The following is a 14,928-nucleotide window of genomic DNA, read 5'->3' on the forward strand; positions in this document are numbered from 1 at the left end:
AACTACTGGAGCCTGGAGCGGCTCCTAATGAAGTTCCAAACAGCTAGAGCTTCACTGTCGCGTCGGCCATTTCAGCGTTGCCTGTCGTCACGGCGGCTGCCTCTCACGATCAATCGTCTCTCAGATACTATTTTTCTCTAATTCCTTTAGCAGCCAGAAGGCCCAAAAAAGATCAATTGAACTAAGGATCCTCGAAAATAATTATGATAAGTTCTTAAGCCATTCTTAATTTTCTCAACGCTGAAGAGCCATATGTGAGGCCGAAGTAATGTTACTTGAATTTATTCAATGAGCTTAAAAATTGAAAAAGGCTGCTCCTCAGTGAGCCTTTAATTATCGGTGAAATATTTAGATTAATTAATTTTTCCTTCAAATAATAATGCTGGTCAGGAACAAGGACAAAAACAAAGCAAAAATTATGTTGATTTTGGTTTATTGCTCAAAGTGACTCTAACAGAGAGTTAAAGTATTTTGGTCGCGAAATTGGCCATTAATTAAGTTACTGCTGAAGGTATAAATTTAATAACGTGGACGAGACTTTGAAAATATAAATCAATTCTTACTGTGACTGGTAAGGCAAAAGAGGGGAAACTAGTAGGGAGAGGTGCAGGAATGATGACGCGATGCGAAGCCAGTTCCAAGGGTTGGGGAGTGGATAGATTCCACTTATTGCGGTGTCAACAAATGGCCCGTAATTAGAATAAATACATTTTGAGGCGTGGAAGATGCAAAAACTACTTTGAATTAAACAGTGCTCGCTCGACGTTAAAGGCAAAAAGGGAAAAGCCAATTTTGTACATAAAACGGTGGTTCTTGTTTCGAAGACTTGGATCTGCAGGTGCGCGCTTAGGGGCAGATCAGGCCGAAGAGTGTAACGACACCTCCCTTCAAAAATGCGTGTCAAAATATTATCTATGACAAAAGTTCGTTTATTACCAAAAGAAAGATCGGTTTCTGGAGACATTTTTTAATTTTGCTTCATTTGGTTGGTCCTAGAAACCACAGATTCTCTACTTCTTCAGGGCCAACAGTTCCCCTCTTGACGTTGTATCTCGTGGAAGTTGGCTCATCATGAACAATTTCTGAGTCTGAAAAGATTCGAGGTCTCTGATTATCGTCTGGGTTTGCAAAGAAAAATAGTAAGTGGTTTTAAGATTAAATACTTTTCGCTACTTGCTGGTTTGCACCTTTCCAGCATGCGTGATTTGGCTTCACGGGACAAATGTCTAGCGTTTCAATGCAGTCCTCAGTGCGGAGGCAAGTGGCCCTTCAGTGGTCTGGGTCCCTGTGCGGCCTGGTGCGCCCATGTTATCCGTTCGCGGTGTTATTGGGACCCGGGTTTCAGCATTCGTGCAAGTGCAGTGCGCGCCCTTCCCGCTCCAAGGACACGGATAAAAAGAGAAAAAGAAAGAAGGGTAAATTTTAGAAAAAACTGCAACATATCCAAAGAGTAAGAGCTATTTAAAATTTGTGACGAGGTATCACCTTAAATTATATAATTTGAACTTCCAGCAATTAAATCTTTTCTTTTTACCAATGTGTCTCGTAGAAATGATAAATTTTCAAACCATTAAAATGTGCAGCCTTTCCTTGATTAATAGGCTGTTGAGTCATCACGGAGGAATTGAACAAATAAAAACCTCATAAAAAGAAACATAACTGACAGGAGTATTTTCAATCTCTCATGCATGGCTGTCGATGGATTCATTGCAGACAATGTTTTGCATTTCTATGGCTTATCCATCAAACATTGAAAAACCTTCCCTCGACGAATGAATTTACACAGGGAACATTGTGCTGATGGGGGAAACGAATAAGACGCTTTAAAAACCCAAACACTTAACTTTGATCTCTTAGGAAGAGAGTTAAAAAATTAATTAGTTTTACCCAAGTAAAACTAATTTCCAAGAAAGTGCCGTGTTGTCGCGTCTAGATGCACCCACGGCTTCATCCAAAGGTTTTTGAGTGTTCGTGATTAAAGCCTGATTGCCTGCTGCACTTCCCCGCCAACTTCAGGGCAATCGCCAAGGTCGGTCCAGCTGGGAGTGTGAAAACTGCTTCTGGTTACAGTGGCTTCTTGAAATCAGTGGCTGAATGGAAAATCAAAATTGGATTCCCTTCCAAAATTGTCACACCACCTTCAGGGTAATCGAGACTAGATGAGAGTGTGGAAACAGCTGTTTTCGCGTTGAAAGCTGAGCCATGTATTTAATTTTTGAAGAATTCATTGTAATAAAATTGAATTATTTTTAAGATTTCTTGGAGGATAGAGATATTTGCTGCACATATGTTTAGCAGTTTCATCTATTTGAAAAAATTAACAGGAATTCTACATAATGAATATTAATTGATTCATATTGCAAAATAAATGCACAGGTATCACAAAGATAATACTTTATTTTTTGAAAAACAATTAACAAGTGTTTCAAATTTTATTGAATAACGCTTCCAGTTTATATATTCCTAAACGCCAGTATAGTACAGAAACTAAAAATTATGTTTGTAATAATTAACAGACATTCATACATAATAACCCTAATTACATAATTTGTCCAAAATAAATTACCAATTGGTGTGAAAATGTTAGTCATTGAAATTGATTTATATATTTACATTCCAAAAGCATTTTAAAATTAAATTCTATTTTAAAAATATGATTCCATCTCAGAAAACACCAGGAAATCAATAATATTAGCTCATCTGAGACTTTCAAACTTAAATTAAGAGTGAATTATGAATTATTCATTCTCAGTCCTCATTTACACTGGTGTCGATAATTGAAGGAATCAATTAAGCGTTAGAGCAAGAAAAGCTAAAATGTGCTAAATTTGAACCAAAAAGAGCGTTAACAAGATAAAGCGGTTTTAATTCACTCGCATTTATTTGCTGGGTGAAGCTTCCTCGAGTTCATCAAACCTTCTAAGTAAATGAGTCGGAAAAGATTCGTCAATGTAGTCACGAGCAGATTTCCCCTGAATGTCTCTTATGTTGACATCCACATTTTTTGACAAAAGTATTTCAAAAAATGTGTAATCCCAAAGCTTTTCCTTGCAAGCCAAAATCAACGGGGTTTCGTTCGAAGCATTTTTCGCGTTCAAATCAATGACGCCCTGCTCCACAAGCTCAATTAGAAAGTGTTGAATTATGTCTCCTGCATTTAATTTGATTGCCAGATGCAGAGATGTGTCTCCATTGTTCAAACGCTGTTTTACCAAATCACCATTCACATTATGAATGAATAACGCCATGTGAAAGTTTCGTATCGCATGGTGAAAAGCGTTCATCCCGTCGTTGTCTGTCAAAGCAAAATCTGCACCTCTTTTGCACAACTCTTGCACCAAATCAAAAGTAAATAAATCTTCGATTCGATGGTTTCCATCCAAATTAACGGCGTAGTGCAGGGCGGTTCTTCCTTTTTTATCTTTCACATGTATATCGACGTTTTTATCCAGCAAAATTTTAGCTAAATGCCAATCACTCTCCTTGCAAACCAGCAGAAGCGGTGTCTCACCCTCGTTGTTTGTTACATTCAAGTCATTTTCAAAATGCTCAAGGACCCAAAGAATAATGTCAGTGTCTCCGAAACTCGATCTTATTGCCAAATGGAGGGTTGTGTTTCCGTCTTTAAAACGCTGTCCCAACAACTCATTGTTTTTCTCGTGAAGAAATGAAATTACCTCCAAGTGATCTGTTGCGTGGTTCAAGGCATTCATTCCGTTCCTGTCTGTTAGAGTCAAATCCGCACCTTTCTCGTGCAAAAGCTTCACTAAATCCAATTTTCCCCATTGTGCGGCGTAGTGCATTGCAGTTTTTCCCCACATGTCCGAGACATTGACCTCAACATTTCTGGTCAGCAGCAATTCGGCGGCCCTCCAGAACTCTTTTTTGCAAGCCAGTAAGAGTGGTGTGTTGCCAGAAGCATTTTTCGCGTTTAAAACGGAATCGTCTACTTGCTCTATAATCCACAGAGCAATTTTATCACTGTGTCCATCACAAAAAGAGTGCAATACCGCATGTAGAATTGTATTTCCATCGTTTGAAGGATGCTTCATAAGATCTCCGTTCTTCTCATTGAGGAATCGTAACATTCTTTCGTCTCTGATAGCGTAGTGGATTGCATTCTTTCCTTGCTTGTCCGTTAGAGTTAAATCTGCGTTGTTTTCCAGCAAAATTTCCACCATAGCAACATTTTCTTTTTTTGCAGCAAGATGCAGTGCTGTCCTTCCTTCATTGTCACATCTGTTTACTATCAAGTTCTCTTTCAGTGTGGATCCAACAGACCCATTACCAATATCTTGATTTTTAGCTTCCTCAGCCGCGCAGGCTAGAAGCTTATCCACAAATTGCAAATGTCCATTTAGAGCGGCATCATGTAACGATGTCGATCCTATTTTGTCTACCACATCCAAGTCTCCACCGAGTTCAATCCAAGTTTGCAGAGCCTCTAAATCCCCCCTTTCAGCGGCAAAATGAAGGCACGTTCGTCCCCGTTTGTTTTTTACTCCCAGGTTGATATCTTTGGCCATCAAATAGTCAACGCAATCACGTCGTTTGTAAAATGCAATACGCAACGCAGTGCAGCCTTGGTTGTCCTTTGCTTTTACGTCAACTCCAATCTCTTCGACCAGAAAACGTGCTTCATCATCTGTGGGCCAATTTCCGAATTCCACATGAATATGCAGCCCTGTTTGGTTACTTCCGGTTTTCTCCTTGGCCAGTTGACTATCAGTTCTGTGCAACCATCGAATCACGTCCTTTTTATTACTACTGTTACTTTTGCAAGCAAAATGAAAAGCATTCCATCCATTCTCGTCTACAGCTCGAATATTCGCGCCAGAATGGATCAAATCTTTGACACGTCGAACATATCCATGTTCCGCAGCACAATGAAGAGCAGTTTTCACTCTTTCATCCGTCATGTTAATGTCACTCTTCTGCAGAATTAAGAAATGATCCATGCATTTATTGTCATTCCTGGACCAATCTCTTGGATCTCCACTTGGTCGTAAGGTGTTCACGTTTTCCCCTGCTTCGTCAACAAGCCATCGACACACTTTAAAATTTCCATTTTTAGCCGAAATTTGTAGAGAACTTCCTTCATTTCCATTTTCCACGATTTTCAATCTTGGACTCTTTTCAAACAAAAATTTTACGATTTCTTTGTTCCCGTATTCAATAGCAAGTTGTAAAGCATTCAACTCTGTTTTTACTTCATTTATTTCGAACGTTTCTTTGTTGCGTTGCATTCCACTGATATTTTCATCCAATAACAATTTGACCAGGTCTAGTTTATTTTTTCTTACAGCCATCATCAAAGGGTCCCAACTTTCACCATCTTCATCTATGGCCAATTTTGCACCATGCTTGAGCAAAATTTCCACGCATTTTATAGCTTGAAAGTTAATAGCACAATGAAGAGCGTTTCCAAATTCCTCTTCCGTAAAATCAGTTATTTTATTTCGTCCACGTCTTTTTTCAAAATCTACGTCGACACCGCTTTCCAGGAGTAGTTGAAGGATTTCACCGTGATTCCTTCTTGCTGCAATCAATCCAGCATCTATTACAAATCTTCTAGAGTGGATCATCTCTGGCAATCTAGGATATTTTGTCTTCAGCTTCTCAAAGAAGACAGTTGCGTTTGATTTAGCTACCGATTTCAACAGGTAAGGTAAAATGATTAGCAACTCTTCATCACTGTTGGTCAAGTCCGTGTCTAGAATCATGGTTCCAATTTCTTCCGCACTTTTGAATGCTCTGGCCAAAAGCGTCTTGTCGTTTGCAACAGAAATACAATTACCCTCTCGGTTGTTACTGAAGGTGATATTTTGATAAATCATTTTGAAGATATTAATACAACCACCGTCAACAATCAATTCCAAAAATCTATCAGGATTCAGCTTCATGACTGTAAGAATTGATGTCCTGTCCTCTTCAATCTTTTCCTCGTTAGTGGAATAGAATAAATCAACAAACTCTATGCACGACGATGACGATTGCTTGTATAATATGCTTGCACCATCTTCAACACTGGTTTGGGATTCACTTTCGCTAACAACATCGATTTCAAGCAGAAAATGCTGGGCTGCAAGAAATTCAGCGAAAGTTTGATGAATGAAAAAAACCTTGTTGTTTTCAAACGTGGCAATGCCATAGCAATTGAATTTTTCAAGCTCTTTTCTTGTGGCATCATCATTTAGTTCAACTTCTGTGATGTGGCAACTTGCTATCTGTTGAAGACGTTTCAAAGCTTCGTCGAATAACCTGGGAAATGTGTTTTCATTGTCTTTGTCAAATCCTTTATTGATCAGAGAGTCTTCCACTTTCCGTCGCACAACCTGGTCGTAGATTTGGTACAAGTTTCCTTCTGCCCCGTACTTGGCAACCAAAGAAAGGTGCAAAGGATTTTCCAGGATGCCATTTGAAGAAAAGTTATCGATGAATAATTCACAATCTTCTCGACTCTTGCCCGTCTCAAGCTTCAAAAACTCGATTTGCTGCTTATAATTCAAGGGAACAATCTTTACTATAACAGCCTTTGATATCCGCTTTTTTATTGTTTCTGCTGCGTGAGGTCTCGTTCCAACCCATATGGAAATCTGCTTCTTTTCTAGAGCTTCGATAACTTTTAGTACCTTTTGTTGGTTTTCACGACGGATTTCATCAAACCCATCAAGAATCACAACACACTGCTTGTTTTCTATCTGCTTTGAGATTTCCTCTTTCGAAATATGAGTGGCATTCGCGAGAAAATCAAACTCGGTCACGTTCCTCTTCAAAGGGCCAAACGAAACTCTCGGGAGTGAAATACGTAAAATTTGTAAATCAGGATCTAGTTTCCCGAGTTGAAAAGCCATTTCCCTGAGGATTGTCGTCTTTCCCGTTCCTGCGACCGAACTCAAAAGCCAAATTTGTTTTTCTGTTGCCGATTCCTTCACCAAGCTGTCGAAGCTGACGTCATATTCTATATATTTTTGAGAATTTATCACTGACGAGAAGCTAAGTTCAACAAAAGAACTGGGCCAGTCGGGAAAATTGAGAGAATACTGGAGCGTCGAGTTAAGAAAATCCTTATTTTCTTTTGATTCGGAAATAAGAAGACTTGCGAGCAGTTCTTGAAGACTTTTTTCCTTTTTCAGCTCTTGACCCTTGAAGAGTTCGATCAGCTTTTGAAGTTCATCTAGAAAGATAAAAATGTATTTCCTGTCAAACAAATTTTGCAGTATTTAGATTAAAAGGTTAGTGATTTGGAGTAGTAAAAAATTACCTTTGTTGTGCAAAACAAGGACTAACCATCCACTGTGATTTGTTGCAGAAATTTTCATGTTAGACTGCATTTTTCCGATCTTAAAACAAATACGGTGAGAGTTACTTAAATGTCATTTTATTCAATTTCACAACATATTTTGGAATTGCATTGAAATTAATTGAATACAAAATCACTTACGGCGTCAGACGAGCTCGTTTCCTGATTAACAAGGAATAATACTTTCGGTTTTCCTATCCACTGGTCGTTTTTTGGCCCGATAAACTCGCGCAGTATTTCTGAAACCACAATTTCTTGACCGTCCACCTGCACGCAAACCTCATTCATGTCCTTTTTTTCACTCAATCGGCCAAAGAAAATCAGGAAAATGCAGCCAATGTTGGAGTCACACCACGAGGCTGAAATAACCATTGCATAAATTCCAGCATATCAATATAATTAAGTCGTTAAACCTTCATTTATGGACTCCCATGGATTTCCTCTCAGCAACCTTTCGTTGGTCTCAAAATCTAGGTTTTGGGACAGAGCTCTTTTAATTTCATTCAGCTGCTCATTTCGCTCTGCATCTACGGAAAATAGGATCGCAAGGCGACGTCGCAAGTTTTCCCCTGATTTTGATTTCCAATCGTAAAAATCGCGCTTGATGGCAATTTCGTCCAATGTCTTGGAAGCCAAGTTATTTGAAGGGCTTCTGAAATACACAATTTTATCATCAAATATTTCTGCATTAAAAGTTGTTAGTCTATACGTTTTAAAATGCGACGGACATCCTATTAAATCACGAAAACTTACTTTGAGATCACAAAACCTCTGTCCTGGGAAAACATCTTTACTTCCGGAGTTTGTCCAGTTGTCTCTTTGACTGCAACTTTGTGGCTCTCGTATTGAATAGTTGTCAGGACATTAATCAGACTCTCGTCCTTCTGAAGCGAATTTAAGACCTGGCACGTAAGGAAGGCGAATGTTGTTCCTTTCTGGTCTCGTTTGGCCTTGGTCGCTGGGAAAATTATTGCAATTTAGTTAAAGAATCAAATTTTTATTAACATTTGCCTTACTTTCGACCGTTGAGAAGAACACAACCGTGTTTCTCGTCAAAGGGCTGTAGGTGATTCGGCAGGAGTTTTCGTTCTCGAACTCGACGTAGTTGTGATTGGCGAAAAAAATTGAGTCTATCAGCTCCCCTCTACATGGCTATAAATTATAATTTTATTACATTAATTTGGTGATATTAGCAGAGATACTTACACCAAAGTTAATAAATTTAAGACATTCCTCGAAAGCAGTCAGCTTTTTTAGAGACTCAAATATCTCCGTTGTTGTGAAGCAAATAAAGTCTTTTTGGTCTTCTTTCTGGTAGTGGTCGGTGAAGATTTTTCCATCTGTGTCGCCGTGGGATAGAATGTAAAGCACAAACACTGATGGAACATCTGTAAAACCAATACGATAAATTAGAATTTATCGAACAGTGATTTGGTTTACCTGGACAGCCAAATAATTTTAATAGTTCTTTTTGATTTGAAAGAAGTTGAAGCAATTCCTCTTTTTCCGGTGACAAAATACTGCGAAAGTTGCAGTTCCGGTTCACCCTGAAGGTTTTTTCTAGATTCTCTACGTCCTGAGCATCGCCTTTCCGAATCCAGGATTCGTCCTTGGTCTTTTCAAAGTTGTAGTGAACGACGAGCACGCAAACACTGATAATTAGGGGGTTTATATTAATTATGTCGGATAGTTTCCACGATGTTTATACTTGTCTGCGTTTTTTCTTTGTTGGTCTTTCGACACGAAATATCCTAATTTGGCTGGCCCCTCGGGCATTTTCTCTGAAAAAATCCGTGAAAACCACTAAATTAAGTTTATTACCTCCAAAAGGTCTTGGATAAATGATTGGTGTCTGCTTCTCGACTAGAGTATAATTGTCAACCTGCGGTTTTTAGGTAGAGGGCGCTTTGCTCCATACATGGAGGCGCGCACCTTTAACTTGCTGTTGTTTTAACTTGTGGGGGGATGTGATGGTCGATATATCTGTCCAACAGCTATTGAAACCGTTTGAGGAATTTTTTTTGTTGTTAACCAGCCCGATCGTTCGCATTGTTAATAAGGCATTCTCAAGGTGTGTCAAAGCAAAATGGAAAGTATTTTGAGCTGTTCGTGGATCTAATAATATACGGCTTCGTAATGTCAGAGATGCCCAAACGGTGGATAGTTTATTGACTCCAAATGCCAAAATGGCTGAACGGGCTGGGAGGAGTCGCCACTTGCTGGTTTTCGCACCTTTCAATCCGCTTAGGGACAGAGCGGGGAGGCGAAAATATGGCCACGCTCTTCTGCGGCCACTCGAGCCCCATGTTTTCCGCTCAAAGGGACCCGGTGATCTCATAGCCCATGGAAAGTGCTTAGCAGACGCTCAGATATAAAATATTAAACACAAAAACATTTTAAACAAGATTTACATGTAAGGAGATAGTTCTCTCGTAATTTGCATCCAATTTTCAAAAAAAAAAATTTGGTCGACACAAAAATGGTGACGAGTTAAGTAATAGAAATTTAATTTGGATGATCGATCACCAGCTGAATGAATTGAATCGGTATGGAAAGACTCAGCCGGCGCGTGGCTGGGCCACTGATGAGGAGGGGAATGAGCAACACGCGCACGAAAAGTCTTAGAACCGATTTCAAGGCCACTCAGTCAGTTAATCGCACTCGTAATCTGATCAAAACATGTGGCAAATATTATTTTAAAACGGTAGACGCAGATACAGTGGCTAGTATCAATTTTTGAAGAAAAAATTACGGAATGCTGCATGAAAAATAAAAAATAATAGACGAATTCCATTGATTCTTGCTTTGTTTCTTCAATTCATTTTATTGAGCACTCCTAAAAAATACACCTATTTGACGGGCAAGAGCGCCTTTTCAAGTGAAGGAAGTTTTATTTAACATAATAATATTGAATTGATCAAACGCGCAGCTGCTCGGCTTGGTTGATGGGAAAATAGAGGAACGCGTTGGCACCAAAATTCAAAGAGCCGCTCTTATGCCTGCTCGGTTAATCTTATCTTATGGCAGCTGTCAGCAGACGGTAAACATTATTTCATTGCGTAAGCTCTGTGGCTCAATTTTAGACGATAAGAATTCAGCAAAATTAAATTATTAAATATCACGGGGAGCCTTCCACGCGTGCCGCCTGTTCTGTCACAGTCGGGGACTCCCGCCGATGAGCCAAAAGTGTCGAATCATTTATTATTGGTCGGCTGGGTGTCGGAACTTGCATGAATTTAGCATCAATACCAAGCAACTCTTCCTCAACATAACGAAAAAAAACGAAATCTGTGCTATCTGTGTGACATTCCGTTCTCGCTCAGGAGCTGCACACACAGAGAGCAAAACGAAGTGTCGCGCGCGCTCTTGTTTATTATTTTCATGATTTACGGCGCAATTTGTACTGTAACCCAAAATGTTATGCATATGAATATATGATTACCTAGAAAAATAAACGAGTTTTCCAGTGGTGTGATTAAAATTTTTATGGCCTCAAACTATCTAAATATTAGCGCCCGCGCTCCGACAAAATAGGAATTTTTCAAATGTTATTTTTGCAACTCTAAATCTCGGGGATTCTAACCATTACAATTGCAAAAACTACCCACCGTTGGATTTATGATAACCTGCCCTGACGAGCTAAAAGGGTTTTAACCTTTCGCCCCTAAGATGCTACAGTCTTTTACTTTTTTCGAGGGGGGTTGAAGAATATCAACTTAGGGGTGGAGGGTTGACACACCTAAACCTTTCAGCTGGTCAGGGCTGGTCGAGCCTAACGGTGGGTAGTTTTTGAAATTCTGATATTCAGAACCAGAGATTTGGAGTTGCAAAAATTACGATATTTGAAAAATTTCCATTTTCTCAATGTGCGGGCGCTTATATGTATTTAGAAAGTTAATTAATAACAGCGGAGGACAAATATATTTTTTAATTCGCATAAACGACGGCATCCTCGCGAGTGGCGAAACAGAGGGAGGTATCAGCTGGGGGGTATCTATTTCTGCCGTACACGCGTCTGACAATGAGTGAGCATTTTTTGCTCTAATTTTGTGCCAGCTGCTGCCGACACTTTTTGCGAGCCGCGCCAGCCAGCTGGGTACTATTTTAATGCTGCGAATGCAATGGCATAAATACCGTTTATTTACCGCGAATATTCGGCGAGCCGCCGCAGCCGCCAGATTTAGGCGGCTAAGCCGGTGTAGCCATGCAGCAGCCGGAAAAAATTGGGCGGCTCAGACCGCTACTCGAAATGCTCCAATTTTTATCGCACCTTTCCAGCGGCTTTCGGACAAATTCGTGCCGTTTCAAAAATATATCTCGGTGCGGGAAGTAAAAAAATGGCCACGATTGGGCTCAAGCTCCTCTGCGGACCCTTGGGCCCCATACAATCCGTGTGTTTGGGACCCCACTCGATATGCTGAGCAAAGGTTTAGGGAAAAAATAGAAATTAAAGAGGAAAAATTTAGCATTACAAATAAAATGTGAATTCGATTAATTTTTGATATTTTCCTCTGTGAATTGCAACTTAGTCAGGAGTAATCTAGCTGATTAATTATCCAAAAATTTGCCTTTATCTAGAATTACGTTGCAACCTTCGCGTACCCAGGCATTAATTCGGGCCGCAGGACAGAACTCCCCAGTAGTTACCCTCCCGGTGAAGCCGTGCCCTTTCAGGATTTTTCTGACACCACCAACTTTAATTAGTTCCCAAAGTTGGAAATGGAAGATTTTGAATTTACGTTAAAAGAATAACTTTAGAAAATGAAATTTAATAGATAAATATAAGTTTTAGACGAGCGGTTCAAGATCGCGTAGTTTCTTTAATTACTAGGGTAAAATAATGAAAGAGACCAGTTTAGGTTAAATACAAGTAACATTATTATTTAAGCTGATACTTTAAACGATACAGCAAAATTTATATTTGGTTTAATAATTATGAAATATATTTCACCTTGATATTGACTCAGTTAAGAACGTTATTGAAATAACCGAAATACAATCAGGAACTGAATATTAAAGGAATTAAACTTTACAATATTGAATTGGAAAAGAGGAATTAATAAGCTCAGTTAACTAAAAGTTTCTCACCACTTACTCTACCAATTAAAGAAGAATAGCTGCGGACTTCTCCCACACTAGCCCGTTGTAACGCGTGGAAAAATGAACTCTCAAGTAACTCGAGTGTCATTTGGTCCGCGGTTATATAGTGGCAAGTGAGGGGTTTGCCCAATGGATTACATGACTGAGAGTAATCGAGTAAACAATAGATTAACTTCACTTTTACAAATTAAAATAAATATCCTCTATTGAAAATACTATTGAATCAATGACATTGAGGATTTAATGGAATAAATATGTTTTGGTCCTCAATGAGATTACTTTGTATTTAAAACAATAGAATTAGAGTGTTTGGCAATTTAATTGTAATCACTTGTGGTACCATTAGGATTCAGTTATTGTTAAGCGAACAATACAATTTAAATTAAAGTGATTTTAAATATTTACTGTTATTATTACCACAAGGGATTCACACTCCCACACTGAAATTGTACACGGAGGGTGCGATTTCAACAAAAGAAACTAAATTGCCTAAGCGTATGTTACAAGAAACAAAGAAAACGATAAAAAAACGTAAAATATACTATAGCAGATGGTCGTCACTGGGAGATTGGTTTGGTGCATTAAGACGTTCAGCTAATGCGTCTTGATCAACGTAAGTAACCAAGCGAACTCTACCGGATGGTGTGAGGACTGAGCGCTCTTGAGGAGAAGGAACCGATTGGAGAGGAACTGCTTCTGGCTCAGTAGGGGTATGGTACTCTGGTTCCGCTGGAGACACTGAAGGAGTGCTCTTGTTTGCTTTAAATGTCCATCCGGAATAATGGTACACCAAAACCAAAGTGACGGCCAATGCTAGAACAATAACTACAAATACGAATACAATATAATATATATACAAATGGTAGGGTTCTCCAACAGATGTGTCATCTAAGCTAATTCTATTAATTTCATGTAAAAGAGTGTTAATTTCAAGACCAGTATTGTCATCCAAAAGTGTGGAATTATCGATTAAAGCGAACAACGTTGACATTTTATCATTTTGTCGCGTTACATTAAAATTCGAGATAGTGGAAAGAACGGTTAAAACAGGAAGTGGCGGAAATTTTACGTTTATACTTCCCATATTAAGTCGTCCAGCACCGAAAAGGATTTCATCTCCTACCAAGACGTGACACGATGAGGGGACATGGAAATAACCTGTGCCCTTAATTGACTGTGGAATTCGGTGCCATTCATTTGCACGAGTACATGTGACATGGAGATTAGTTAGGTTTGCAACATTATAAAGATAAACATCAGAATTATCTGGTCTATAGAAAATTGGTTTGAAACTAGCAATGGTAGACACATGACAACTTTTATGGAGATTATCGCTAACTGTTTTGCTGCGGAAAAGTGAATACAAACAATCAGTTGCAGCAGTAGTGCGTATCTTAAAACGGGGTTGGCATAACGTGTAAGATAACTTTTTGCAAGAATTGAGGTCAGCCCACGTAAGATAAAAGAAACTTTGCGTATGTTCGTTAATGGCCAGCAACTCTTTGTCGGGTATAAACGAATAATATAAATCCGAATTATTAATTGGACTCGGAATAGCGAATGACTGATAAACAGTAAAGTTATTATAAATATGCGCAATCGGAAATTTAAGCAACAATTAAATTATCGTTTACTGCAAATGCTGACAGTTGAACTTCATTAAAATACGTTTGAAGGGAGCCCGATGAATCATGTGTGAGAATACTGGAATCAGGAGGAAGATGGGTCTTCACCTCTGAAGCAAACTTGAGGAAGGTCTCGGTGTCCAAAAAATAAGGATCCAGTTGACCTCTGGCAGCAGAAACAAAAGCATCACGGAATGTGCGAATTTTTGTTTCTAAAATACTGCATTCGAGCTCGAGTGACGCGAGGAGCGTTCTGCTTTTCGCCCAATAGTTGAGGCGTGCTTCTGCAGTGGACGAAAGGTCGCGAATTAAACGTGCTATAGTAGTGTTAAAAGAATGCATCTCTTGTTCGATAAAAGCCACATGAGAGGCTGTGGTCATCACTTTTTGATACGTGTGATTAAGGATAGTTGCTTGATCATACTGCAAATGCTGATAATGATATTATCTATGTGTAAAAACAAAATGCCATTTTGAGGAATTGAGTTGTGAGTTGCTGTTACCAAAAAAGGAATGATTGTCAATAAAGACAAGACAATCAAATGCGACCGCCCCATAACGGTGCTTGATCAATTTGAAGACGGTTACGTAAAGGGTACGGGGAACGAACAGGTTGTGGTGCCTCTGGTGCTATGTTTGCCTCCCCAGGTGTGTTAGGCTGTGAACAAGACTGGGAAAATCAATGTCACCATCTAAATCATCTGAACATTCAATTTCATGTTGTGTATTAATGTCAGAATAATGAGAATGGGAATCAAGTGAAGTAGTGGGCGCTTTAGATTTTAAAGTGCGAGATGGCTTTTTAGCCGCGCCAGATTGTCGACCAGATTGTGGTTTTAGTCGATCTATGTGAACCTCGAAAACTTTACCTTTATCATTAGTTATTTCAGCATTGTGGTC

At 39.1% G+C, this 14,928-nt stretch overlaps 1 protein-coding gene across 1 annotated transcript; it reads right to left on the minus strand.

Annotated features, from left to right (window-relative positions):
• Positions 1-426: 426 nt before the first annotated feature.
• On the minus strand, positions 427-9,965 carry LOC135937067 (uncharacterized). Its single transcript, XM_065480147.1, has 11 exons — positions 9,012-9,965; positions 8,744-8,955; positions 8,510-8,691; positions 8,320-8,455; positions 8,057-8,261; positions 7,717-7,955; positions 7,445-7,662; positions 7,265-7,343; positions 1,164-7,177; positions 937-1,088; positions 427-885 (listed from the first exon to the last, which is right to left on the minus strand). Exons 1-9 carry the CDS (start codon positions 9,077-9,079, stop codon positions 2,880-2,882), a joined length of 5,637 nt encoding a protein of 1,878 aa, XP_065336219.1. The 5' UTR covers positions 9,080-9,965; the 3' UTR covers positions 427-885; positions 937-1,088; positions 1,164-2,879.
• Between the last annotated feature and the right edge of the window lie 4,963 nt (positions 9,966-14,928).

The sequence above is a fragment of the Cloeon dipterum genome, chromosome 2, assembly GCF_949628265.1.
Source record: "Cloeon dipterum chromosome 2, ieCloDipt1.1, whole genome shotgun sequence".
Classification (NCBI taxonomy): Eukaryota; Metazoa; Arthropoda; class Insecta; order Ephemeroptera; family Baetidae; genus Cloeon; species Cloeon dipterum.

Coding starts and splice junctions, on each gene's coding strand:
- LOC135937067 (XM_065480147.1), bottom strand. CDS start 9,079: ATGCCCGAGGGGCCAGCCAAATTAGGATATTTCGTGTCGAAAGACCAA. Junction 8,456..8,509: donor TTAAATTTATTAACTTTGGT/GTAAGTATCTCT, acceptor TATAATTTATAG/CCATGTAGAGGGGAGCTGAT. Junction 7,956..8,056: donor AGAGGTTTTGTGATCTCAAA/GTAAGTTTTCGT, acceptor TGTGTATTTCAG/AAGCCCTTCAAATAACTTGG.